Source organism: Solanum stenotomum, chromosome 3 (assembly GCF_019186545.1).
Source record: "Solanum stenotomum isolate F172 chromosome 3, ASM1918654v1, whole genome shotgun sequence".
Classification (NCBI taxonomy): domain Eukaryota; kingdom Viridiplantae; phylum Streptophyta; class Magnoliopsida; order Solanales; family Solanaceae; genus Solanum; species Solanum stenotomum.
In genome coordinates this window covers 64,355,375-64,382,575 of record NC_064284.1, presented here as the reverse complement: position 1 = coordinate 64,382,575, position 27,201 = coordinate 64,355,375, and the positions used below count along the sequence as shown (strand labels likewise).

Here is a 27,201-nt window from a genome sequence, read left to right as displayed (position 1 = left end):
GATTTAGGGAATTAATGGTAAAATAAAACGTCCAATATTATATTTGTAGCGGGTCGGATTAAATGGGGCGGGTCATTAAATGGTTTAAATTGATATATATTTGGTTTTTAAAATTTTGATTAAAAATTAAAATTCCATGTCAACAAATTTTAATGAAAAAAATAATTAAATAGATTTAGTGACTTTCTATGCAAAGAAGTCATAGTTGAGTTACTTTTGAGTTGAAAATAAAACTTGAGTGACTTTCTGTGAAAATAATTGATAGTTGAGTGACCAAATTTATTAACTCATAATCTTCGGTGCTAAGATGCATTTTTTTTTTTTGGAAATGCTTAAAAATGTCATCGAACTTTTAGAAAAGGCTCATTTATATCATTCATTAAAAGTTTGGTTCATCTATGTTATTGTTGTTAAAGAAAAAGCTCATCCATGCCATTTTTTAACTCCGATTTTGCAAAACCATTTTTTACACCCCAAACAAGGTTTTACACTTTATAATTGAAGTTTTTGGATCAAATATACACTTTTTGCTTCTTTTTCTTTAAGAACACCAAGAACACATGAAGAACAGAAATAAATTTAAAATTTTCAACATCTTCAATTATTCACGAAATCATCTCAAATTTCGGCTACATCACTAATTTCTTTTTTTCAAAATAACTAAAAATCTAAAATCATCTGTAGAGTTTGAAAAATTCACCCACATTAAAAAAAACAATATTCCAAAAAATGAAAATCAACCCCCAAAGTTTCAAAATTTTGTTTTGATTCGTGTTTTTGTACTTGTTTATTACATTAGATATTTGTTGCCTAGTTTTTTTGAGTCTATGTTCAAATTTTCAATGATTTGAAGTGTGGAGAAAATTCTATCATTAAAGAATGTTGAAATTTTGAATAAATTTCAAGTGGGTCTTGTTGAGTTAGGTAGAATTCGAGCTTGGTATCTAGCTCGGAGGGAAACTGCTCTTGAAATTTGAGGCAATTTCGTGAAGTATTGAACAAGTTTGAAATTTGGAAATTGTTAATGTTCTTTATGTGTTCTTAAGGAAGTAGAAGCAAAAAATGTACCTTTGATCCAAAAACACCAATAAAAAAGTGTTGAACCCTTGTTTGGGGTATAAAAAATGGTTTTGCAAAATCGAAGTTAAATGAATGAGTCTTTTATTTAACAATAATGACATATATGAGCCAAACTTTTAGTAGTAACGTATTGTATGGATTAAAGGTCTATGGTAAACAATCTCTCTATTTTTACAAGGTAAGGGGTAAGGATGCATACATATCGTATTTCTAAGACTCTACTTATAAAAGGACCTTAAAAACCACCGGGAAAAAACTATATAAATTAGATTGGAAATGATTTCATTTTCCAAGGATGCTTTACAGTAGCAATTTTTATTTTTAATCTTCGTAGTATTTTTTCCATTGTTTTGTTTCCTTGCTTTACATTCTTTTCCAAAAAAAATTCCTTTTTCAGGATACCATTTGAAATTTACGGAAAGGACATGATATTGTATATCTAATTGTGCATCAAAATATAAATAGAAAGGCACTAAAAAATTCAAACAGAACTTTGTTGGAGAAGTGTTATAGCTTGGGAGTGAACAAAAGTTGAAAGCCAGACTAAGCAAACTACGAAATTCCGAGAACATGCTCAGCATGCAAGAAGTTGAATCTTGATCTTCTGTAACATCCCTACAACGTCTTTCGTGTTTGTCCTTCTTGTCGGAGATTCAGCACAACAATCTAATGCCACTTTCATGATTGATGTAACAACATCTAGCTTCTTCTGTAAGCGATTATCCAATGGTGTTACCAAGTTGGCCTCTGGGAGTGAATAACTCACCCATAGCTTCAAGCTAAGATCTCCCTCAAACTCATTAGGCTTTCTCCTAGTAAATGTTTCCAGCAACATGATCCCGTAACTATAGACATCACATTTTATTGACACAAGTCCATCCAATCCATACTCTACAGTCAAACAATTAATTGATTGATTAAACAATTAGGAAGAAATCCTGAAAGTTGATTGTGACCCAAGTAAATATCACCCAAATGCTGCAATTTACGAATATTATCTTCAATAAATCCTGTAAGTTTATTGTCACTCAAGTTCAAGTGTTGAAGGTTTCTCAAGTTACTAGTTGAGGTAGGAATTGATCCAATCAAGTTATTAATAGAAAGATCAAGGTCTATTAAATTGGTTAAGTTTCCAACTTCATTTGGAATCTGGCCGTTAATCTTGCAAGCAGCGGCATAAAAGGTTACAAGAGATTTGGAGAAGTTCCCTACGGAGACCGGAAGCATGCCATTTAGAGGGTTGAAAGCCAGAGAAAGAAATCTTAAATTTCTGCAATTGGTTAAGGAGGTGAGGAAGCTTAAAATTGAATCACTGGTTAAATTGTTTCTCCGCAAGTTTAAGAAGTTTAGATGAGTCAAATATCCCGTGAGTTTGTTTTGTGAAAGCACTAGATTAGTAAGCTTTGAACAATTGGAGATAGAATGAGGAATAGTCACAACAAGATTGGTTTAGCGACCCATATAAAGCTCTTCAATGTTGGGTAAGGTAGAACCTATGTTTGGTGGTAGAGTTGCTGATATATTATTGAATGAAAGAGACATTATTCTCAGTGCTGATATGTTGAACATCTCCGTTGGAAGTGAACCACTAAAACTATTAAACCCAACATCAAATTCCTCCAACTCAACGAGATTTCTTATATCTTTGGGTATTTCACCTGTCAACACGTGAAGAAAGCATTTGTTACAGGTACTTTGATCATATTGTTCCGAAAAGTGATACTGCTAATATTCTGTTCCCCACCCTGATACTAGTTGAATTGTTAACAATATTCTTAGCATAGCGTTACCTTATCAAAAAAAATATTCTTAGCGTAGCCTTGTTATAACAATTTACCTGGAACAAAGGGAGATGCTGATATTCTTCGTCTGGTGAGGAATTAGAGGGCTAATATTCTCAGCGTAGCATTGTTATATACCCTTTTTCACTGTATGCTTGCTAGGACGAGAAGGTACAAATGGAACTATTTCCTTCTTTCTCATGAGAAGTGAATTAGCTGAGACGTCAATACTAACGCTTGAAGGCTGGAATCCTCCCCTTATACTTCTAAAATGTCGCTGATCTTTCCTCATACATTTGCTTTCTCTAGCTTATATTCCCCCCACAAATTTGCTTTTCAACGAAAACGTGCAATCCTTTATTTTAATCTGTGATATTTTTGGTCTAATTTAATTCTTTTGCCCGTGAAAACATTGTTATAGGGGTTCCAAAACTGAACAGTTCCGAGCTCAAAACAGCATGTGAGGATTTTAGCAACATTATTACCAGCGGCGATTCATTTATAGTATACAAGGGAACACTGTCTAGTGGAGTGGAGATTGCCGTTATCTCAACTACTATAAGTTCTCTGGAAGATTGGTCCATGCACTCGGAAACAGCCTTCCGGAAGAAGGTTAATCATTTCTTTGCTTTCACAAATTAACCACCTCCGAAATCCTTTTTCATGTAACACTTCACTTTTTTGATTATCAAACTCATAGATGTTTGTTCTTGTTCACCTTGAATAGATCGATACATTTTCACGAGTGAACCACAAGAATTTTGTTAATCTTATTGGATATTGCGAGGAGGATGAACCTTTCACTAGGATGATGGTCTTTGAGTATGCTCCTAATGGAACTCTTTTCGAGCATCTTCATGGTAATTAAAACTTTCTAGCAGTGCTATGTTTCACTTTAATCATTCATGATGGTGTTTTTGGATTTATTACTGAATAACACGAACTACAACTTTTTCAATGATCCAGTTGAAGAAGCTGATCATCTGGACTGGCCTTCGAGGATGAGAACCGCTATGGGTACAATGTATTGTCTTCAATACATGCATGAATTAAACCCCCCAGTGCCACATTGCAACTTGAATTCTAAATCCATATTTCTGGCAAATCACCTTATTCAGAAGAAAAAGAGTCTCTTCTAAACTGGGTAAATATCCTTTATCTTTATTTTCATATGTATTGAACTTAATGTTCTGATCCCTAGGCTGCAATTGTTGTGTCTGGCTAGATCCAGAGGCGGATCTAGAGATGGTTGAAGGGGTTCATCTGAACCCATTGTTGTTGCCGGAAACTGTATGCTTGTGTGTGTCTATTAATTAAGCTCATTTTGTACCCACTGACAGGAAATTGCTTTCATCTCAAACCATAAGCACATATGCCAAAAATCTATGTTGCTCAGACTCCTAAAAAATGCTACTAGGTGCGTGTCGGATCCTCCAAAAGTAGTGCATTTTTGGAGGATTTAGCACGGGTGCGTCTATATTTTTAGAGTCAGTAACATAGCTGAAAACTTTGTGCTTGTGTGCGTGTATTAATTAGGCTCATTTTGCACCCACAGACAAGCAACTTCTTTCATCTCGAACCATAAGTACATATATCAGAAACCTATGTTGGTCTGACTCTTCAAATATGCCACGTGGTGCGTGTCGGATCCTCCAAAAGTAGTGCATTTTTGGAGGATCCAACATGAGCCGCGACAACATTTTTGGATAGTCAGAGCAACATAGCCAACAACTTTATGCTCATGTGTGTGTATAAATTAGGCTCATTCTGAACTCGCTGACAATGAATCCTGAATTTGCCTCTGGATAGAACTGATCCGTCAAACTTCCTTATACAATTTATTAACATCATAACCATGGTTGTTTTCAGGCGGCACAATATTTTCGTCACGACAAGCAGAATATCGCCTCTCTGGTTGATCCATCATTGAAGTCTTTCAAGAATAATGAGCTTATGGTTATTTGTGAAGTAATTGAACAATGCCTTCAAGAAGATCCAAGGAAGAGACCAACTATCAAAGAATCCATTGATAAATTAAGGGAAGCAATTGATGTATCACCAAATGCTGCAGTTCCAAGGCTTTCTCCTCTGTGGTGGGCTGAACTCGAGTTGTTATCCAGCGAGGCAGCGTGATCCAGCTTAATTTGTCCGTCTACTTTGTAAGTTTGAGTACGTACGTGTTGTTTTACTACGTATGAATACGGAAATACGCCATTTCTCTTGAACCCCCTTGGGGTAGTTGTATCTAACTATCCTCTACATATATTTATGATCTATATTGGTTTATTCTTTTATCATTTGAGTTGACAAGAATTGTGACTATTGAATATAGCTGACCTCAGCAGCTTGTTTGGTATTCAGGCGTAATTGACGTCGTACATTGGTTTATTCTTTTATTATTTGAGTGACATGATGAACAATGAGGATTCATATATCCGACCCGTTTTGTTTGGGATTGAGGCATAGTTGTTGTTGTTGTATATTATTGGTTTATTCTTTTATTATTATTTTGTCTTTGCCAAGAATGACATTTCTTCATTTTCATTTGTGGGATATTTTGTGGTCTATGCCCTTTTATGATCAAGAATGTGTGTGTGTTTGTGTCTCTCATCTTTGTGTATTTCTTCTGCATAATTTTTTTATTTTACTCTCTAATGACTTTATATTTATCCAGATGAATTTATGTTATATACATTGATTGATAGTCTAAAATCTCTTCTTTTTTTTTTATATATTTTACACTATGAGAGAGAATCTTAACTTATGATAGAAAGTTATTTGTTATTTATTATTTTTATTCGATTACTGTTCGTTATTAAGGTAGATGTTTTTCTTTCCTTTCACTTTATGTTTTTTCGAAAATAAAAAATTATCTTGAATACTATGTAATGTTTACTCTCAAACTCTTCATTTATGCTTGTTAATACATAAAGTTCATCAAGTATATCTTGCGTTGGTGCGAAAATGGAATTCCCACTAACTAGAACAAAAGATTCATGTGAGAAAACATACCTCATTATAGGGGTGTGCAAAAACCGATTTAACCAATAAATCGAACCGAAACAAATACTATTGGTTTATTGATATTGGGTTATTGAGCTAACGGTTTTTAAACGGTTTTGCAAAATTTTTTATTGGGTTATTGGTTCGGTTTCCGCTTTTATGATTTTTGTTAATGGTTAAACCGATAACCCAATAAGACTATACTAAATTTACTAGTCTTATTGTTAATGGTTAAACGATTGTTACTTTCACACTTTTTCCTTTGAATGTGTCTAAACTTGCAAGAAAAATAATTGTTACTTTTATGATTATTACTTTCATGCCAAATGCTGGAAAAATCATATGGTATATATGAAAATTTTCTTATCGTGTATATAATATATATGAAACCGATTAACCAAAAACCGATAAGAAATATGTTATTGATTTGGTTATCGGTTTGACGTATTTACAAACCGAAAACCGATAAATCGAACCAATAACACATAAAATTGAACCGAACCGATCGATGCATACCCTATACGATCACTTATTCACAAATTTCATGTGGAAAAAAAAGTTTCCATTTCTATCTCATAAAAACCTTTTTGATAATGTTTATCCTTATTCCCCTCTTTTAAGAGTATTTAAATGATAGATTCTATAGGAACTATAACTGTACCTATAAGATAAGGATAAAAGCGGAAAAATTGAAAACACATATATACGGTTTATTGTTCATATATCAAGGGCAGATAAGATTTTACGCATCATATTAAATTAAACTAAAAGTATCAATTTCTTCTATCATTTTAATTATTTATGTTTTCATGAAAAGTATATATATATAATACTTTTAACAATTTTGAAGAACATGGTATTATACTCATATTTTTGGCTTTTTGTGCTTTTTTTCCATAGAAGTTGGCAATTTGTATTTTCCCTTTATTTTATCATAAGAAAGACAAATCCTAGTACTACTACTACATTGAAAATGAGTAGCCACGTGAAGAGTTCTTTTTAAACATATTGTTTTTAATGTTAATGGTTTTATTTTAAAACTTGATTAAATCTGAATTCATTATTTAGAGGACTCGTTTCTAGAGATGGGGGCTCCAAATTTCTATTTCTTATGTGATGATTATACAACATTTTCCATCGCTTTGGATTCTTTCAATTTATTCTTTTATGTTTAAGAAATAATTAAAAATGATGCACAATAAGAAAAAAAGGTTAAGGATACATCATTATTTATGTTTTCTCTTTTCAACAAACAAAAAACATTTCCACTTTAGTAGGGAGATGGACGTCATTGGCAACTTTTTGTATTATTTTATTTTTTATTCATTTACGACTCAAAGTTAATAAGATTCGCGTTTAAAAATCTCACTCTAATAAATAAAGTGTTTCCTATCATAAACTTTTTCCTTTATTTGCAAACATTTGAAAACCTTTCCTTTAATTTATCTAGAAAAAAAATCATATTTATATAATAAAAAATAATTTAATTTTTAAAATTTCTTTTATCTTTAAAAAATAACTAATAATCATACATATGTCTGTAATTTATTCTAAGCCACAAGTTTTCTAAAGATATAAACTTTCAAACTGTCTAAAATTTATTATTTTAAAACTTTAGAGTATAATTACTATTATTACATGTCAAGTGTCTAAAATTTGTATTTAAAACTTTACTATTACATGTCAATGTCTAAAATTTGTTATTTAAAACTTTAGAGTATTATTACTACTACATGTAAAGGTTTATGCGCAATATTAAATGTACATAAATAAATACTTAAATTTGTATACATTTGAATAAGTAAACATACTCACATACACACATTTCATATGACATAATAAACATAAAATATCATGTAGGACACAAATTGTCATGTAGGATAAATATCTCTACTTGTTCAATAATATACTAATTTAAATGTCTACTTGTGCACATTCAAAATTGAATAACATAAATACTAGTTAAAAAATTAAATTAAAAAAAATATTTTTATATATTATGCTTTTAACTTTCAAAAACAGTGCCTAAAATATCTGTATATTCTGAATAAATATTTATCAGAAAACAAATAAGTATTACTAGGGTGGGGGGTAATAATACAAACAAGAACCAAAAAAAGAAGAAAGACAAATTAAAAGATGATGAATCACATGCATGATTTAGAGTTCCAAGAATTGTCTTTATAATACACCTTATAGTATTTCTTTTTATTCCATTTATATTAGATATAAAAAATATTTTGAAGGCCAAATACGTCGAGATTATCTCGTTTGAACTTTATCTCTTAGCATATGATCTTTATAGTCTGTTTGTTACGGAGAAAAATATTTTATATTTTTTAAATCTTTTAAGTGAATTAATAAAAATAATGTTTTAGTGAAATTAGAAAAAGTAAATTGACATTTTACGTTGATTATATTCTTTTAATACTTTCATATTCTTTATTTTTATTTAGCTTCATAGCTTTTATTTCCATGACCCCTACCTTCGCCTCCCATAGTACTTATCTAATCAAATTATTATACTAATAGTTTTAATAAAATATATTTTGTTTAAATTTATGTATCAATACAAATAAATAAATAAATAAATAAAAGGATAAACTACCTTATTAGACATACATTACTACTATATATACTAATATTATCTTTACTTTCAAACAATTACATATATTACCACTTTTAATATTTTATACTATATATTAATATATTATTTGAAGATACAATTAGATTATTAGATACCCACATACCTTAAAACTAGGATTGATTAATTATCTGTTTAATTAACTCTTTCACTCCAAATCAACCACTATCTCTTAATTCTCCCCTCCCATATTTATCACTCAATTATGTCTCCTCCTTTATGATTCAGGAATTTCATCGTACAATTTCATTCCAAGCTAATCTACTCTCTTCTTCTCAAGATATCATCACCATGACCGACAAATTCTCCTAAACCCAAATATTATTCTGTAGTGTTCATTTATAACTAGATCAAATCAAAGTAACTGCTAAAGAGAAAACTTTAATTCAGAGTGGGTCTTGATTGTTTGTCTCCGGAAGAAATGGATCTTAGTTTTGATTATGTTATGCCACAACGCAAAAGGATCAAAGGGAGTATTGTAGAGAGTTTTTGTTTGTTGGTGTTCTTCTAAGGATTTCTTTGGTTACCGTGACATGAATTTGGTAGTACCAATATTACTTTGATATAACCCTCGAAACATGTGTATCCAATAAGTAGTAATCTTAATTAAGATCTGAGTTGTATTTTTAGTAATGGGGTGTCTGACCATGTATATGTATCCACCATTAAATTTCGGATACATGGTTTTTAACAACACGATGATATTAATGATACGAAAGATACTCTACAGTCGTGATTTGTTCCTAAATTCATGTGATTCAACTATATTTCATATTTAGATACACATAATTAAATGTATATGCTTATTATGTATTCGAGATACATGTTTTTGGATATAACTTATGAAATTTAAATACACATAATTAGATGTATATGCTTCTTCTTTTTGTATATTCCATATTTAGATACACATAATTAGATGTATATGCTTACTATGTATTTGAGATACATGTTTTTGGATATAACATATGCAATTGATACTTGATACATCAAATTAGTACTAGATACATATAAAAGATACATGAAATTAATATATATATATATATATATATATATATATATATAATAGATACATAAAATTAATACTAGATACCTATAACAAATATATGAAATTAATGCTAGATACTTCTATGATACATATGAATGTACTTGCAGGACACTCATGTATTTAAGTGTTTAGTTTGTTGGATATATCATATATTGATATAGATACATCAAATTAATGAATTTATTATTTTAAGAGTAATAATTTAAAATTAATCAAATTGCATTACCAAGATATAAATGTTTTTATCTTATATTAATAATATTAATGAATTTACTATTTCAAAGAATAATAAAATGAAATTAATTATCTATATATTTTGAAAATCCTCAATTACTCCTCTAATTAAGGAAATCAGTTCCAACCAATTAATTTAAATAAATAAATTTTGTATCTCAATTTTAAAATTCGACAGATACTGCATGTATCTCATGGATTCAGACTCATGTATCCTAAGCATAAAATATGGTACATGAAGTAATATTTGAAACTATTGAGAATCTTAATAATTAAGACCTAAACTAGTGGGATTTATGTAATAACTTTTATAGAAATTATTTTGTTTCGCACCAAACACACTCATGTTCATTTGTAATAATTTGAATAGGAAATTTAGATATAGGTCTTTGAATTTAAATCCATCAAACACCCTTGTAAAGTGAGAGGTGGTGTCTAACATTGAAAATTTATGAATTGTGATTTTTTCATTAAATTCATAACTTGTTTTAATAACTAACTTTATAAGCCACTAATTGAATTTATACAAATTCATGAGCCATAAAAATAACTATTAATATTTTGAGATAGTCTGTCTATGTCATATTTCTGAGATGCGTTCTTTAATCCCGATTTTGCGTGAACACGAAATAGGCTACAGATGAGTACAAAATTACGTCACATTGCATTCCCTAAATCACGAAATGTCCAAAAAATATACCAACTAACAAATGTACAAGACTTTTGGTGCATCTCAAAAATAAAATAAAAATATTTAATTCACACCATATATTAAAAAAAAATACATCAAAAAATTTCAATTCATAGTATTGCTGGTGAGTTTCTTAAAAAAAAAAAACAAAAATGGCAAATTCAAGCTCTGATAGAAAAAAAGAAGAAGATTTACACAATTCATGGATGAACAATCAACAAGAAGAACTAAAAGAGCTTCAAAATGCCATCGTTGCTAGAAAAAACGAGCTAAACGACGACGAATTGAATGAGTTGCTAAGGAAAATGGTGAACAACTTCCAAGAATATGCGAACGGCCGTAGTCGACTTGTGAGAGTCGACGTATCGCCGTTCGCCCCCACTTGGTGCACCCCTTTGGAAAATTCGGTCTTGTGGATAGGCGGGTGTAGGCCGTCTTCGTTTATACGGCTGATTTATGCGCTAAGCGGAATTGAAATCGAGTCTCATATCGCGGAGTATCTACAGGTAGGATGTTAAATAAACAGATTGAGTTAAATTTGAATGTATTAACAAATTATTTGATTCGTTAAAAGTTTTTAAAGATGAAATGAGCTTAGAATAAATAAATGATCTAAACAATAGATCATTGTTCAATCCGTCCAACTTTTACAGTACATATTTAATTTTGTTGATTGTTATTTTATAAATTTTTTAATTATTTTATAATTTTTTGTTATGATTTTATATAATGTATCAAATAGGTAATGTCAAAGATCATTTTTTCCATCAATACCTTCTCAGTCGAGCTCGTCACACTGAGGTTGTTTATTGTGGTTTATATGAGTTCGTCGCAACCGACCTTATGCGGTTTACATCTCCTACGATTTGTAGTTCATTGCACATGATCAGATTTATTTGGTGCATGTGGACTTAAAAGGATAACGACCACCGGTTTTGCCTTATGAAAGAAAAAGAAATCTTGTTTTAAATACTTTAATTAAGATTGTCATTTGTCAATGTGGGCTATATAACAAACTTTTAGATGAGTCGAGTTAAAATAGATTGAGTTGATAAAGGGGAGGATCGTTATCCTGTCCAAATATAATCGAATTAGACACCAGATATAATTTTATGAACTAATTTTATCGACGTACACATAGGGTATGAAAATTGGAGACTTTGGTCAGCTTTTTGGTAAGAAAGCTACCATGATTGATAAGTTACAAAGACAGATTATTTTAGAAGAGAGAAGATTTTCTTCAAGGTTAGCTAGCTTGCAAGAAGATGTTGTTGATCAACCGTTTGCTATGGCGGCCAGAATTTACGATACTGAATGAGGTACGTGACGTATTAATTTATTTATTGATGTTTAATTGAACATAAAGTTTAGAAATTTTTTTTTCAATTTAATACTACTTTTTTTTTTATCATATTAATCTTTGTCCATATATACATTTTACTATATTATAGAAGAGTCTAGGAATGACTACCAATGGTCCAATAAGATCACTACTAATCCAATATATTTATAAAATATATAAGTGGGCCCCACCACCTTCCACTTAAATACTACATATTATATATTATTAATTACTATACTATACATCACTACTAATATCCAATATATTTATCAAACTATATAAGTGGACCCCACCACCTTCCACTTAAATACTACATATTATATATTAATTACTATACTATAAATGACTTAAATACTCCATATTATCTATTACAATAATTAACAATTATTTGACACTTTAAATTCTATCAATGCCATATAAATTAGGATAAAAAACCTAACATATAATATTTAAATATATTTAAAAATAATATAAGTAATACTATACATTACAATAATTAACAACTTAATTATTTAAAACTAATATAAAAAATTTAATTGACTCTCTAAATTCTATTGGTACCACATAAAATGGATTACATAATAAACATATATTGTTTGAAATTGACGAAAAAGAAACAATAAATTACAATAATTAATAAAAAAATAATCCACTCCAAAAAATCTATCAATTAACAACATATATTGTTTGAAATTGACGAAAAAGAAACTATAAATTACAATAATTAACAAAATAAATCTCTCGACTCCAACAAATCTATCAATTAGTGCCACATAAATTGGGATATGGCAAATAGCATATATTATTAAAAAATTAGGTTCAAAATGTACTAAAAAATACAATAATTAACAACTTAATATATTAAAGAGACATATAAAAAAGGGTTAATATTTGAAATTTTGCATCTGCCACATAAGTTAGAACAAAGAGAGTAATAAATATTATTTTCAAAATTATGTTAAAAAAAAGTACTACAAATCACAATAGCTAACAATTTAAAATATTTTTAAAATCATATAAAAATTTCAATAACTTCTCAAATTCCATAATATGACATAAATTTTAAAAAAAGTGTTATAAATCATAATAAATAGTACAATATTTAAACTACTTTAAAAGCATTATAAATTGTAATAAATAATACAACAATTTAAATTACTTAAAATTTAACGATTTTTTTTTTAATGTATTAAAATTTTGGTTAATTGTCAAAACTTTACATGTGCCACATAAATTGGGACATGGAGAGTCACACATATTTTTTTTAAAAAATTACATTAAAAGTATTCTATCAATTAACAACATATATTGTTTGAAATTGACGAAAAAGAAACTATAAATTACAATAATTAACAAAATAAATCTCTCAAATCCAACAAATCTATCAATTAATGCCACATAAATTGGGACATGGCAAATAACATATATTATTAAAAAATTAGGTTCAAAATGTACTATAAAATACAATAATTAACAACTTAATATATTAAAGAGACATATAAAAAATGGTTAATATTTGAAATTCTGCGTGTGCCACATAAATTAGAACAAACAGAGTAATAAATATTATTTTTAAAATTATGTAAATAAAAAAGTACTACAAATCACAATAGCTAACAATTTAAAATATTTTTAAAATCATATAAAAATTTCAATAACTTCTCAAATTCCATAATATAACACTTAAATACTACATATTATATATTAATTACTATACTATAAATGACTTAAATACTCCATATTATCTATTACAATAATTAATAATTATTTGAGACTTTAAATTCTATCAATGCCATATAAATTAGGATAAAAAACCTAACATATAATATTTAAATATATTTAAAAATAATATAAGTAATACTATACATTACATTAATTAACAGCTTAATTATTTAAAACTTATATAAAAAATTTAATTGACTCTCTAAATTCTATTGGTACCACATAAAATGGATTATATGATAAACATATATTGTTTGAAATTGACGAAAAAGAAACAATAAATTACAATAATTAATAAAAAAAATAGTCGACGAAATTGACGAAAAACAAATTATAAATTACAATAATTAACAAAATAAATCTCTCGACTCCAACAAATCTATCAATTAATGCCACATAAATTGGGACATGTCAAATAACATATATTATTAAAAAATTAGGTTCAAAATGTACTATAAAATACAATATCAACAACTTAATATATTAAAGAGACATATAAAAAAAGGTTAATCTTTGAAATTCTGCATCTGCCACATAAATTAGAACAAATAGAGTAATAAATATTATTTTCAAAATTATGTTAAAAAAGAGTACTACAAATCACAATAGCTAACAATTTAAAATATTTTTAAAATCATATAAAAATTTCAATAACTTCTCAAATTCCATAACATGACATTAATTAAAAAAAAAGTGTTATAAATCATAATAAATAGTACAATATTTCAACTACTTTAAAGGTATTATAAATTGTAATAAATAATACAACAATTTAAATTACTTAAAATTTAACGACTTAAAAATATTTAAAATTTTGGTTAATTGTCAAAACTTTACACGTGCCACATAAATTGGGACATGGAGAGTCACACATATTTTTTTAAAAAAATTACATTAAAAGTATTCTATCAATTAACAATATATATTGTTTGAAATTGACGAAAAAAAAACTATAAATTACAATAATTAACAAAATAAATCTCTCGACTCCAGCAAATCTATCAATTAATGCCACATAAATTGGGACATGGCAAATAACATATATTATTAAAAAAATTAGGTTCAAAATGTACTATAAAATACAATAATTAACAACTTAATATATTAAAGAGACATATAAAAATGGTTAATATTTGAAATTCTGCGTGTGTCACATAAATTAGAACAAACAGAGTAATAAATATTATTTTCAAAATTATGTTAAAAAAAGTACTACAAATCACAATAGCTAAAATTTTAAAATATTTTTAAAATGATATAAAAATTTCAATAACTTCTCAAATTCCATAATATGACATAAATTAAAATAAAAAAATAATATATATTGGGCCCCGTGCTGGCACAGGGTCCTATATCTAGTATTTATTAGAAGAATGTAGAGGGGTGGAGACAAATAATTAATTCTATTTTTATTTTTTAAAATGACAAGTATTTTGGAAAAATTATATAATCATGATAAGGAAAGTGGACCAGATCAGATCAGGGAGTATGCCATTCTTTTTGGAATAAACTAAAAAAGTATGACAAATAACGTCAAAATGAATATTATGATCTTATTATAAGCGTATATGATCACATCGTTACTTTCTCCCCGTCTTTGTTATTTTATAAACATATTTCACTTTTTATCCTTTTTATAAACGATAATACTTTGTAATACTAAAAGCTAAGTGTTCAAATTGCTGGTGCATGAGATTATGAAACGATAAAAAATAATATAATCTATCTAGAAGTTATATTCATCAAAATAATATAATAACATATTATGAAACAATATCTAATAACCATATGATCCAAACAAGTTATAACTATTTAAAAAATTAAATTATTTATTTAAGAAAATATATTTTATTTACTTAATTATGTTTGCAACAGGTGAGAATGAAATCGAGCCCTTAAATAAATATGGTGAGGACATGTCAAATTTACTAGAAGAAGTTGAGGATGAAGACACTAAAGGAGATATTGGGCATATTCACACCAATTCAATGTGTGAATACTTAGCAGCAGCAAAGAGAATAAGGCTATGTTTGCAACAATGGGGAAAGAAGAGGGAACAAGAACATAATAGTAATTAATAAGCTAGAGATAAACATGCTATGGGATTATTAGTGTTGTTATTATATATGATAGTAATCAAAATCTATCCTTTTTTTCGAGTTTCATATTTTGGTTGTCAGCGGCTTTCTTTTTTCTATATGAACTATCACGATCTAGGTATTAAAACACATCTATAGTTAAGCAGATGGTGATGGTTCAGTTAGGACAAGAGAACATTTGATGATTGGTTGAAGCAGTTTTGAGGTGTGTTTTAATATATCGATAGTGTAATTCATGTAGCAAAAAAAAAAAAAAACTAATTAATTGTTAGAATGTGAAACTCGAAAAAAGAAGAAGATGAAGATAATTTAAATATGTGTTTGATCATTAACTCTATAGAATACATTATGTTATTATTATGCATGTTTGAATTTGTTGTACATATGCCAAATCTTTGGTTTATTTCTTCTCTTCTTCTTATTACTCCATCTCCATCCGTTTTATTTTATTTTATGTGTTTTAGTTTGAACTTGATCAGATACGAAATTTTTAAAAAAGTAAGAAAAACTTTTGAACTAGTATTCAATTTGAATTGAAAAAATTTAAAGAGAGGTGGAATTATTTGTTTTTGTTTAGGCAGGGGAAAAACTAGAATTCTAATTACATACGGATTCAACAAAATTTAATAGTTTTACTCAAAACTGTCTTTGTGTTAGAAATCCACTTATTCAATACACTGCTTTCTTTAGAGATAATACCAATTTCCACTTTTTTTTTACACTGAATATAAATGTTGCACAAAGGAATGACATGCACTAATCAAGAAATGGTCCCTTAATTAGTGACACATGTTTTTATAGCTATCGAGATGTCATGACATGATGTAAGATTATTAGTTTCAAAAGTTTATATTTTTCTTCTAAAAGACTGAAACTACGTGCTCAATCAAATATCACTATATAAATCGAAACAAATGGAGTAACTTCTTATACATAGTTTTAAATACTTGTAATAAGAACATATGAAAGAATTATTCAACTTTCTAAACGAAAATAGTGTCATATAAAACGGACTGGATAGGATATAAGTACAAACATATATAGGCTTTTTCTATTTTTATTTGTTAGTTATATAGTAACTACTCAAAATCTTGATATCATAATTTAACCATCTTTCTTTAGTTTTCAAAAATAACCAATTTATACACAACTTACCAATTCTTTAAATTCCATATATTTTTCTCCATTCCATTAGATTTAATTTCTCCCAACACAAACACACCTCCTCTAACCCTGGCTAATTTTCCCCTATGATTAGCCAGGGGAAATCACTAGGCGAATACACGATGATTCGCCAATAATTTCAATTTCTTCGCGTGATTGGATGCTCATCTATCCTCTTGCAGGATGATGAGCACGAAGAGCGCGAAAACGGAGAAAAAAGGGACAATTTTGATGCATAATTATGAGATTGGTAAATTGTTAGGCCAAGGCACATTTGCCAAAGTATATCATGCAAGGAACCTAAAAACAGGACAATATGTAGCTGTTAAGGTAATTGACAAAGAAAAAGTTGTGAAAGTTGGCCTAATTGACCAAATCAAACGTGAAATTTCTGTTATGAGACTAATTAGACATCCAAATGTTATTGAACTTTATGAAGAAATGGCTAGCAAAACAAAAAATTATTTTGCAATGGAATATGTTAGAGGTGGTGAATTCTTCAATAAGGTTTCTAAAGGGAGGCTTAGGGAATCAGCAGCGCGAAAATACTTTCACCAATTAATCGCGTCTGTTGATTTCTGTCATAGTCGAGGGGTATATCATAAGGACTTGAAACCTGAAAACATACTCCTGGATGAAACTGGAAACCTAAAGGTTTCTGATTTTGGGTTGAGTTGTCTTTTCGATACGAAAAGACAAGATGGACTCCTCCACACGATGTGTGGAACTCCAGCATATGTCGCGCCAGAGGTCATAAATAAGAGAGGATATGATAGCGAAAAGGCGGATATTTGGTCATGTGGGGTGATTTTGTTTGTATTGTTAGCTGGTTATCTTCCATTTCATGACACAAATTTAATGGAAATGTATAAGAAAATTAGTAAAGGGATATTTAAATGCCCTGAATATTTTCCATATGAAGTGAAAAAACTACTTTCAAGAATTCTTGATCCAAATCCATTTTCAAGAATCACATTAGCTAAGCTAATGGACAATAATTGGTTCAAGAAAGGATTCAAACAAATTGATAAACCACTAGTTTTGGATCAAGAACACGACGATGATTCACCTCGTAGTGTTTTTGATATTGTGGATGATTCGGATGCAGAGTGTTCTTCAAGACACAAAAAACAGAGTTCATCAACAATAATGAAGCCTACTTATTGTTTGAATGCTTTCGATATCATTTCTCTTTCTCCTGGTTTTGATCTCTCTAGCTTGTTCGAGAAAGATAAGAGTCATAGGTCGGATGCTAGATTCACGACACAAAAGTCTGCATCCACTATTGTCTCGAGGCTAGAGGAAGTAGCTTCAATGGGTAGTTTTAAGGTACGTATGACCCATACATAGTATAATATCGGTGAAAGATGTTCATCTGACCACCCTTGAGCCTATATGTGACTTTGCCTGTAGGTTCATCTCATCTAAAAGTTTAATCTGATCACCTTTAGCTTATGACCATCTTAACTAAAAGTTTAGTATTATAGAATGAACAAACTTTATTTACTTTATTAGGTGTTCAACAGGTGAAGAAAAAAGACGGGACGGTGAAAATGCAAGGAAGCAAAGAAGGGAGAAAAGGGCAATTAGCAATTGATGCAGAGATATTTGAGATTACTCCAGCTTTCCATGTTGTACAAGTGACAAAAAAATCAGGAGATACTGCAGAATACACGAACTTTTGTGATCAAGGATTAAAGCCTTCATTAAAAGATATAGTTTGGACATGGCAGGGCAATGAGCAACAACACGTGGAAAATCAAGAAATCAAGACTTAAGAGGTAAAGATATGAAAAAAAAAATCAAGTTGTGGGGGTAAAGTTGCCTCTGTGGGACCTATAGGTCATGATTTCGAGTTGTGGATTCAGTCATTGATGTTTATGTGGAGGTAGTTTGCCTGCATTACGATTTACACCCCTTGGATGAGAGCCTTCTCAATATCTCGTGCATCGAGCTGTTTCTGTTTTTTTTAAATCATGTAGGTATTATGATCATAGCATTTTTTGTCATTGCTCTTTTTGTTTGTTGTCTTGATGTTATATGTCCTCTTGGTGTTTCCCATGTAAAACATTTACTATATTACTTGCCTATTTCTATTCATATAGTTAATTCCTCTAACAATTTACAAACATATCATTCTGCTTCAAGATTTTCAAGAAGATCAATTTGGTTTTAGTTTTTAAGAGGAAACAATGACATTTATTGCAACCAACTAGCATTTCTGTAAACAGAATCATGCACAAATCAAGTTCTAAAACAAAACAAAAAAAGCATTATCTTTCCATAAAACAAACAAGTGATCGATTCAGAACAAGAGATACAGAGAACATGCTCAGCATACAAGAAGTTGAATCTTGATCTTCTGTAGCATCCCTACAACATCTTTCATGTTTGTCCTTCTTGTCGGAGATTCAGCACAACAATCTAATGCTACTTTCATGATTGATGCCACGATATCTAACTCCTTCTGTAAGCGATTATCCATTGGTGTAACCAAGTTGGCATCCATGACGTCCATTACTGCCTCTGGGAGTGAATAACTCACCCATTGCTTCAAGCTAAGATCTCCCTCAAACTCATTAGGCTTTCTCCTAGTAAACGTTTCCAGCAACATGATCCCGTAACTATAAACATCACATTTTATTGACACCAGTCCATCCAGTCCATACTCTACAGTCAAACAATTAATTTAACGATGCAATATACTTTCTTGATTGGAAATAAAAAAGACAAAAAATCAATGTTTAAATTAGCAAAAACAAAGAGACGTACCCGGTGCAATATAACCAAATGTTGCTAAGGTTTTTGTGTATAAATCACTCTCATCTTCACCAAGCAGTTTTGAAATACCAAAGTCACTTAGGTGGGCAACCATATCCTCATCCAGCAAGACGTTACTAGGCTTCAGGTCACAATGAATCACCGGAGAGGAGCATCCATGATGAAGATATTCCAACGCGCATGCTACATCTATCATAATGCTTAGTCTCTGCCTAATGTCTAGGAAGTAGTTGTGTGAATACAAATACTTGTCAAGACTTCCATTAGGCATATACTCGAGCACTAAAGCCTTAAAATTAAGGTTGGAACAACTAGTGATGACTTTCACAAGATTCCTATGGCGAAGGCTACGCAAAACTTCACATTCTGTATCAAAACTCTTGAATGCCGCTTCCAGTTGCAGATTGAACACTTTAACTGCAATGGCAGTCCCACTCCTGAGAACGCCTTTGTAAACAGAGCCAAAACTTCCAGAACCAATCAGATTACTGTCGCTAAGCGAATCAATTGCTTGGAGCAGTTCATAGTATGAAATTCTTTCTGTTGTTGTGATAGACAATGAATCAGCTCGTTGAGGAGATCTTTTACCTCTTCTATACCTTATCCATAGGAACACAAAGGAGATAGGAATAAATACAAGTGCAATTCCTAGCACAAGAAATAGAACAAGCATTTTTTTCCTATTTGATCTATGCTTTGGTGATGTGGCGCATGGTGGGACACTAAACCTTAAAGAACCACACAATGCTTCATTGTCAATGAAAAATTGACTTGAGAGGTTCTTGAATGGACCCCCCGAGGGTATTTCACCGTACAACTTGTTGACAGAAACATTGAAATACTTGAGGTATTGAAGTTTCTCCATAGACATAGGAATGGTTCCTGATATATTATTATGAGAAATGTCTAGGAATTCCAAACCTACCATGTTGCTCACTAAGTCAGGTATAGATCCTTGCAACTTGTTGTGCCTCAAAGAAAGGTACTCCAAATTTTGCAATCCTCCAATTTCTCTAGGAATACCATTTGAGAATTGATTCATTGACAAATCTATCATTGTCGCAGCCTTTAGATTTCCAATTTCAGGTGGTAAAGAACCAACCATGTTGTTTGATGATAAGTGAAGCTTTATTAGATCTTTAAGATTCCCCAAGCTTGGTGGTATATTGGAACTCAATTTATTGGAATCAAGATGTATCAATCTAAGGGAAGTAACGTTCCCTAAACAATTAGGAAGAGATCCTGAAAGTTGATTTTGACCCAAGTCAATAGCACCCAAATGATTCAGTTTACATATATGATCTCCAATAAATCCTGTAAGTTTGTTGTACTGAAAATACATACGTTGAAGGTTTCTCAAGTTGTGAGTTGATGTTGGAATCGATCCAATTAAGTTATTATGAGAAAGATCAAGGTCTAATAAGCTGCTTAAGTTTCCAACTTCATTTGGAATGTGGCCTTTAATCTTGCAAGCAACGGCATAAAACTTTACAAGAGATTTGGAGAAGTTCCCTACGGAGACCGGAAGCATGCCATTTAGAGGGTTGAAAGATAGAGAAAGAGTTGTTAATCTTCTGCAATTGGTTAAGGAAGTGAGGAAGCTTAAAAATGAATCACTAGTTAAATTATTTTCCCACAAATTTAGGTTCTGTAGATGAGTCAAATATCCAAGAGAATTGGGAATCAAGCCTGTGAGTTTGTTACCTGAAAGCTCTAGGATAGTAAGTTTTGAACAATTGGAGATAGAATGAGGAATAGTCCCAACAAGATTGGTTAAGCCATGCAGATAAAGCTGTTCAATGTTGGGTAAGGTAGAACCTATGTTTGGTGGTAGAGTTCCTGATAGATTGTTGTCTGAAAGTAGAACTCTTCTCAGTGCTGATATGTTGAAGATCTCCATTGGAAGTGAACCACTAAAACTATTAAACCCAAGATTAAGTTCCTCCAACTCAACGAGATTTCTTATCTCTTTGGGTATTTCACCTGTCAATACATGAACAAAGAATGAGTTTAACCAATATAATACAGATTGCTATATATCACTTTGAATACGTACCAGTAAACTTATTTTCGCTAAGATATAAAAATTGCAACTTGGTTAAGTTGCCAATCTCGCGTGGTAAGGATCCCTTGAGATTGTTCATGTCTAGTGAAACAATTTGCAACGATGAGATATTGAATATGGAGATCGGGATAGAGCTGGTAATCTGGTTTCTCTGCACGGCTAACTTCATCGAATTAACAAGATTTCCTATTTCTTGTGGAATTATCCCTGCATTTAATGTGTAATAAAAAAATATCTAAGGTAATTAGATACAATAGTACTAGCATTCATCATATCTGATCTCATCTCATATATATATATATATATATATATATATATATACTAGTTTCTGATAACGTGCGTTGCACATTTGTCCCTTACTATTATTATAATTTTTTTATTTATTTAAAAGTGAGTTATAAGATAGAAAATGTTGAAATTAACAATATTAATTTTACTATTTATTTTTTATTCATTAAAAAAATCATAAAATAGAATGGTACATTTGCTATCAAACAAGAAATATGTGAAACTAATTAAGAGAATATAGTCTCTAAGGGTATGAATATGTGCCGATGAATTCCTGATTGAAAAATAATAATAAATGTATATAATGCCTTTAATGAAATAACAAAGGCACGAGACAAATTTATTAGAAACATAAATGTCAATTACATAATCTGCATACTACAATAAAAAGATCCTAAAATATGTACCAAACAAATGACTTATTTTTCTATAAAGCACCTAAACATCGAAGTTTAACGACAATACGATAAGATTGCCTTGAGAATGCAATTACTTGTGATAAGTCCACGGGTCTACATATGAGTTTATTTTATTGTATTTATATAAAAAAAAATAGCACTATTTGTGTTAGCTTTTGATTATATGATGTTTTAGTATTCATGAAAAATTCAACTCTCTATTCGAATAGTAAAAATAATTAATATCTTTTAGTTTTCAAATTTAGTTTTTAATAAACAGAAAATAAATTAACAAAATAAGAAAGAAAGACGAACCAATAATAACATTATAAGCATGCTTGTGATGAGTCATGTATAATTTGAAGGAAAAAAAATTACAAATTCAAACTCTAGAGAAAATAATAAAGGTTTGGAATAAAATATCTAAGACATAGGAAGACTAAAATAAGGATAAGGGTCTGAAAAATATCCTAATTTTGGTTGAATTTGCTGTTGCGATACTAAACTTTCATGAGGATCTATTACCTCCCTAGACTATTTAATACCGTATTTTAAACATATATATTTGCCCACATGGACATAAAAAATAATGCAAAATTATAAATAGTAATGTGTCCACGTGGGCACATATATACCTTTAAAATACACTATTAAATAGTTCAGGGGGTAAAAAATACGGTATTAAATCGTCTAGGGAGGTAATAGGTATGAAAGTTTAGTATCGCAACAACAAATCCGACCAAAGTTGGGATATTTTTCAGACCCTTATCCCACTAAAATATGTTCTCTAACTAAAATCTTCATCGTCAATAATTAACTGGAAAATAAAGAATCCCCCAAAAATTAAATAGGAGAAGGAAAGACTCTTATAAGAGAAATGATGAGTTATACAATCTAAAAGCCTATATGTGAAAATAAGAGAACAAATATATTGCATAAAATAAATTATAGCTACGAATAATACCATGTGTGATTCTCAAAGGTAAAATCTATTTTACTGTAAATTATATACTTTCATCATGTTTATTATTGAAATTTCACCTTTTCAAAAATGAAAAACAAGCTAAGGAAAATTAAAGTAAAAAAGGGAAAAAAGAACAAATAAAGATTAATAAAATAGAGAAGGAAAAAAAATATCAGTGAATATCCTGACTGAAACTGCGTTATAAAATATCAGTGAATTCCAAGAACACTTCAAATTGCATCACAAACAAAAGAAAATTGATGGGCAGGGAATGCAGGAGGACTATGAGATTTCTAGGAACACAAAATCAGATCCTCACGTTGTCGCTGCAGGCACCACACTTCATATGTTCTTCATGATTGTCTTTAGTTTCTTAATACGTGGTATTAACTAAAATGGTGTTCCTATCTTCCATGCCTTTTGAAATGTCTATGAAGATGAAATGATTTACTTAAAGATGAAACATATATAGTTTCTTTATTTATCTGAAGAAAGTCATTATTCACTTGGACGTTTAACAATACTATTACTTCAAAAAGATTTATTACTTTCAATTGGCTTTTCGCTTACCCTATTCATGGTGATTTAAATGTAAGTTGCAGACTGTTGTCTTTTTGATTATCCTAATTATTGTAATTGAAATGTGAATTTATTTTTCAGGTAATTAAAATATTATGTTTTTCTTTTCCGTATAATAATTTTCAAGTGAAGGGCAAATTGGTAATTCAACTTTAAGCTAAGGGGCTTCCCACTTATAATATATATATATATATATATATATATATATATATATCATCATCATCATCATATCATATCATATCATATCATATCATATCATATCATACTAAAAATGGGAACATCAAAATGAAAAATTGAAATACCTTTTTACCCTTCAAAACACTATTTCTATTATTATTCTTTTACAAAACCAAATATATATTCTAATAACTAATTAGATATAGATGAAATCAGTTTTAAAAGTATTCAATGTGCATAAAATTATTTAATGATGGAATTAAGTAAGATATGTGAATGAGAATGACCCGTACTGTTGGGTTTTCAAGGTGATTAGGACGTCATGTGGAAGCTTACAATTGCAAATCGTAGAGTTGATAAATCATATAACAAAAACTTATACTAAAAATATAATATCATAATATGAAAACTAATATAAGAGAAAAATATTAAAACTATTGAGAGAATAAATCCCCCCATAAACTAAACTCTTAAACGTCTATATTGTGGATGCTATCGTGTGGTGTTATAGGAGTAGGGATCTTCAATTTATAGATCTTCAAACTTTTCCTCTAAGGAAAGAATAAACCAACTATGGAAGAAAAATATATTTTCCTTTCATGAAAAGTAAAAACATTTATGGTAATGTTTTGTCTTTTTTTTTAGGAAAAACTAACTTCAAATAAGATAAGAAAATCAGGGCAAAACCCTAACACGTACTTTACTCAAAACATTTTTACGTTTTTGTCAAAGCATGAAGAATTCTAAGAGATGAAATTCAATGCACACATTCATTGTAAATGAATATAGGACATTTAAAGTTAGTCTAACCTTTAGACTTCTCCAATTGAACTACTATAATATAGTATAAATACTACTCCTTTTCCTCAAATAGATAAAGGAAGTTGAAAAACTAAATTTCATATGACAATCAAATTACTCGAAGGTAAACTATCCATCCAATTATTTTACAAGATGGTAAAGTTAGTTTCATCATTTAGACAAAATATGTAGTAATAGTTTGGCTAATTCTCATTCTTTATTTACAAAGAGATATTCTTTTTTCGCCTTACATATTGTAAATTATAATAGGATGTTATCTAGACAACTTTTTTAGATTTGTGTAATACAATAATTATATCTATTTTCTTTTGCTATTTATTGTAATTGACACTTTAATTATATTGTAATTTTCTTTTGGACAACATCTGAAGTTTCATGTACTATGAGGAAAAAGGTGACCTTCATTTGAAAAGTTTTATATGCGCGGCAGATTTTAATAGGAGTATGCCAATAACATATGTTAGTCCATAAAACTTTACTCTTCGGATAAGACTGGTGTACACCCTATTACAATCGTGACTACATTCATTCTTTGTCTTAATTTGTCCTTATGTTTTGATTCTAAATTCTCATTTGTCCTTATGTTTTTATTCTAAATTCTCATTTTAATAAGATCTAGAGCTTTATAATAAGAATATATAAATTATATTGTATTTGGATTAACAGTTTGACACATAAATTGAATAGGATTTTTTTTCAGGTTCAATTGCGATTATTAGGATATGATAAATATTTGTAAGAAGGATTTATATCATTTTGTTTTCTGTAAATGTAATTATTGGCATTGTATGCATATATGATGGGTTATGTGCAATCAAGATATATTTTAAAATGCATTGTTAAACCTCATGTCATATTGGCGACAATAGTTTTAATCATGATAAAAGTAATTTAAATAGTAGGATACAATATACACTAACATATAAAGATTTATATACTAAATAAGTCACCTTATTATTACCACTTTGAGCAATTTTCAATATAATTATGTGTTACATCGTTTAAAATTTTATAGATATTTTTTAAAATATTCTATTCTTAATAAGCTAATATAATGTTTAAATACTTCAAATATTTGTCTTATAAATCCATTTAAACATTTTGAATATGTACACAATTAAATTTTAGTAATTTACCTTTTTTTTTTTTTTTTTTTTTTAATATTTGTCTTATTTATGCTTAGTTTTTGTAAGGGGTATGTAAGATAGAATAGATGAAACTACATTTTTTATCAATTTTTCCTTAAGGGGTGTACAAGATTGAAACACAATGAATAATTTGAAATGAAGAAAGTAACATATAATTAAATTATTAATAACTTCTTTAATTCACCGAAGAAATAGTGATATAAATATTTATCCTTATTTATTTATCCTTTTGTCTCATTTTGAGAAAAACAAATTCAATGTTTCAACTTTTGATACCCTTTCATATTTTAAGTTGTCACTTTGTTGATGCTATGTTTCTGTATTCTAAGCTCATTTTTCAAAAAATTAATTTGGTAGGATTCAATACTTGATATAATCCCTTAATAATAAATAAAATTAATATTGATTATAAATTGTAGACTTCATATTATTTTAATTAACTCTATGGCTATCAAATCCTATTCATTTTTCATCTTTCATCTTTTCTCTGAACTTTGTCTTGCAGGTAATTAACATATGAGATAAGAATATACATTTATTAGTTTGTGTTTATAATTATAGTATTTTAAAATACTAAATATTATCATCTTTTATTTCATTTGGAGAAGAGATACTTTGCTGTCATATTTTAATTTGTTATTGGAATCCAAGAGTAGATTCCAATTATTTGAATTATTTTTGTTTAAAAATGAATGATAGTCATGTAATTTAATTATAAATCTATTTTTAATACAATGATAATTTGAAACAATTTATGTCAATTTAGATGAGCATACATGTGTCTATAAACTAGAAAGATAAAACATAAATACCTGTGAAATGATTGAATCCGAGATACAATATCTGCAAGTTACTCAATCTTCCAATTTCACTATGTATTGGTCCATCAAAATCATTTAAGGATAGAGACAATATTTGAAGTTGTGAACAATTTGACAAGCTTGTAGGCATATGACCATGAAGCTTGTTTATTGATAGATCAAGCTCTTTGAGTATTGGGAGACCATTGCATAAACCATTCGGAAGATTCCCTGATAAGCTATTGTTTGTAAATGCGATGACTTGGATACTAGAAATATTGAAAATTGTGAATGGTATAGAACCCGTAAGCTGATTATGCTCCATGGACAACACATTCAGGTTGTGAAGATTATTGCCAATCTCTTCCGGT

At 29.3% G+C, this 27,201-nt stretch overlaps 3 protein-coding genes and 1 pseudogene across 4 annotated transcripts in view; 3 read left to right on the top strand and 1 right to left on the bottom strand.

Moving 5' to 3' along the window:
* The window catches only part of LOC125858332 (protein MALE DISCOVERER 2-like), a 172,280-nt gene extending 167,125 nt beyond the window's left edge, over positions 1-5,155 (top strand). The window contains exon 15 of the mRNA XM_049538091.1: positions 4,731-5,155. Within this exon, the coding sequence (XP_049394048.1) occupies positions 4,731-4,994 (264 nt within the window). The 3' untranslated portion in view covers positions 4,995-5,155. The remainder of the gene's footprint in view (positions 1-4,730) is intronic.
* A 5,478-nt stretch (positions 5,156-10,633) lies between these two features.
* Positions 10,634-15,623, top strand: LOC125858352 (protein DOG1-like 3; annotated as a pseudogene).
* Positions 15,624-16,991: 1,368 nt separating this feature from the next.
* LOC125858336 (CBL-interacting protein kinase 5-like) overlaps positions 16,992-27,201 on the top strand; it is an 86,622-nt gene continuing 76,412 nt past the window's right edge. The window contains exons 1-2 of one of the 2 annotated variants that reach the window (XM_049538094.1): positions 16,992-18,137; positions 18,335-18,586. In XM_049538094.1, the coding sequence (XP_049394051.1) occupies positions 16,992-18,137; positions 18,335-18,586 (1,398 nt within the window). Of the gene's footprint in view, positions 18,138-18,334; positions 18,587-27,201 lie in introns of those variants that run through there. The other variant, XM_049538095.1, reaches the window with a different exon arrangement.
* Positions 18,997-27,201, bottom strand: part of LOC125857655 (probable LRR receptor-like serine/threonine-protein kinase At3g47570) — a 71,406-nt gene continuing 63,201 nt past the window's right edge. Inside the window, exons 2-3 of the mRNA XM_049537260.1 lie at positions 19,581-20,188; positions 18,997-19,478 (exon numbers count right to left, since the gene is read on the bottom strand). Coding sequence (XP_049393217.1) covers positions 19,141-19,478; positions 19,581-20,188 — 946 coding nt within the window. The 3' untranslated portion in view covers positions 18,997-19,140. The remainder of the gene's footprint in view (positions 19,479-19,580; positions 20,189-27,201) is intronic.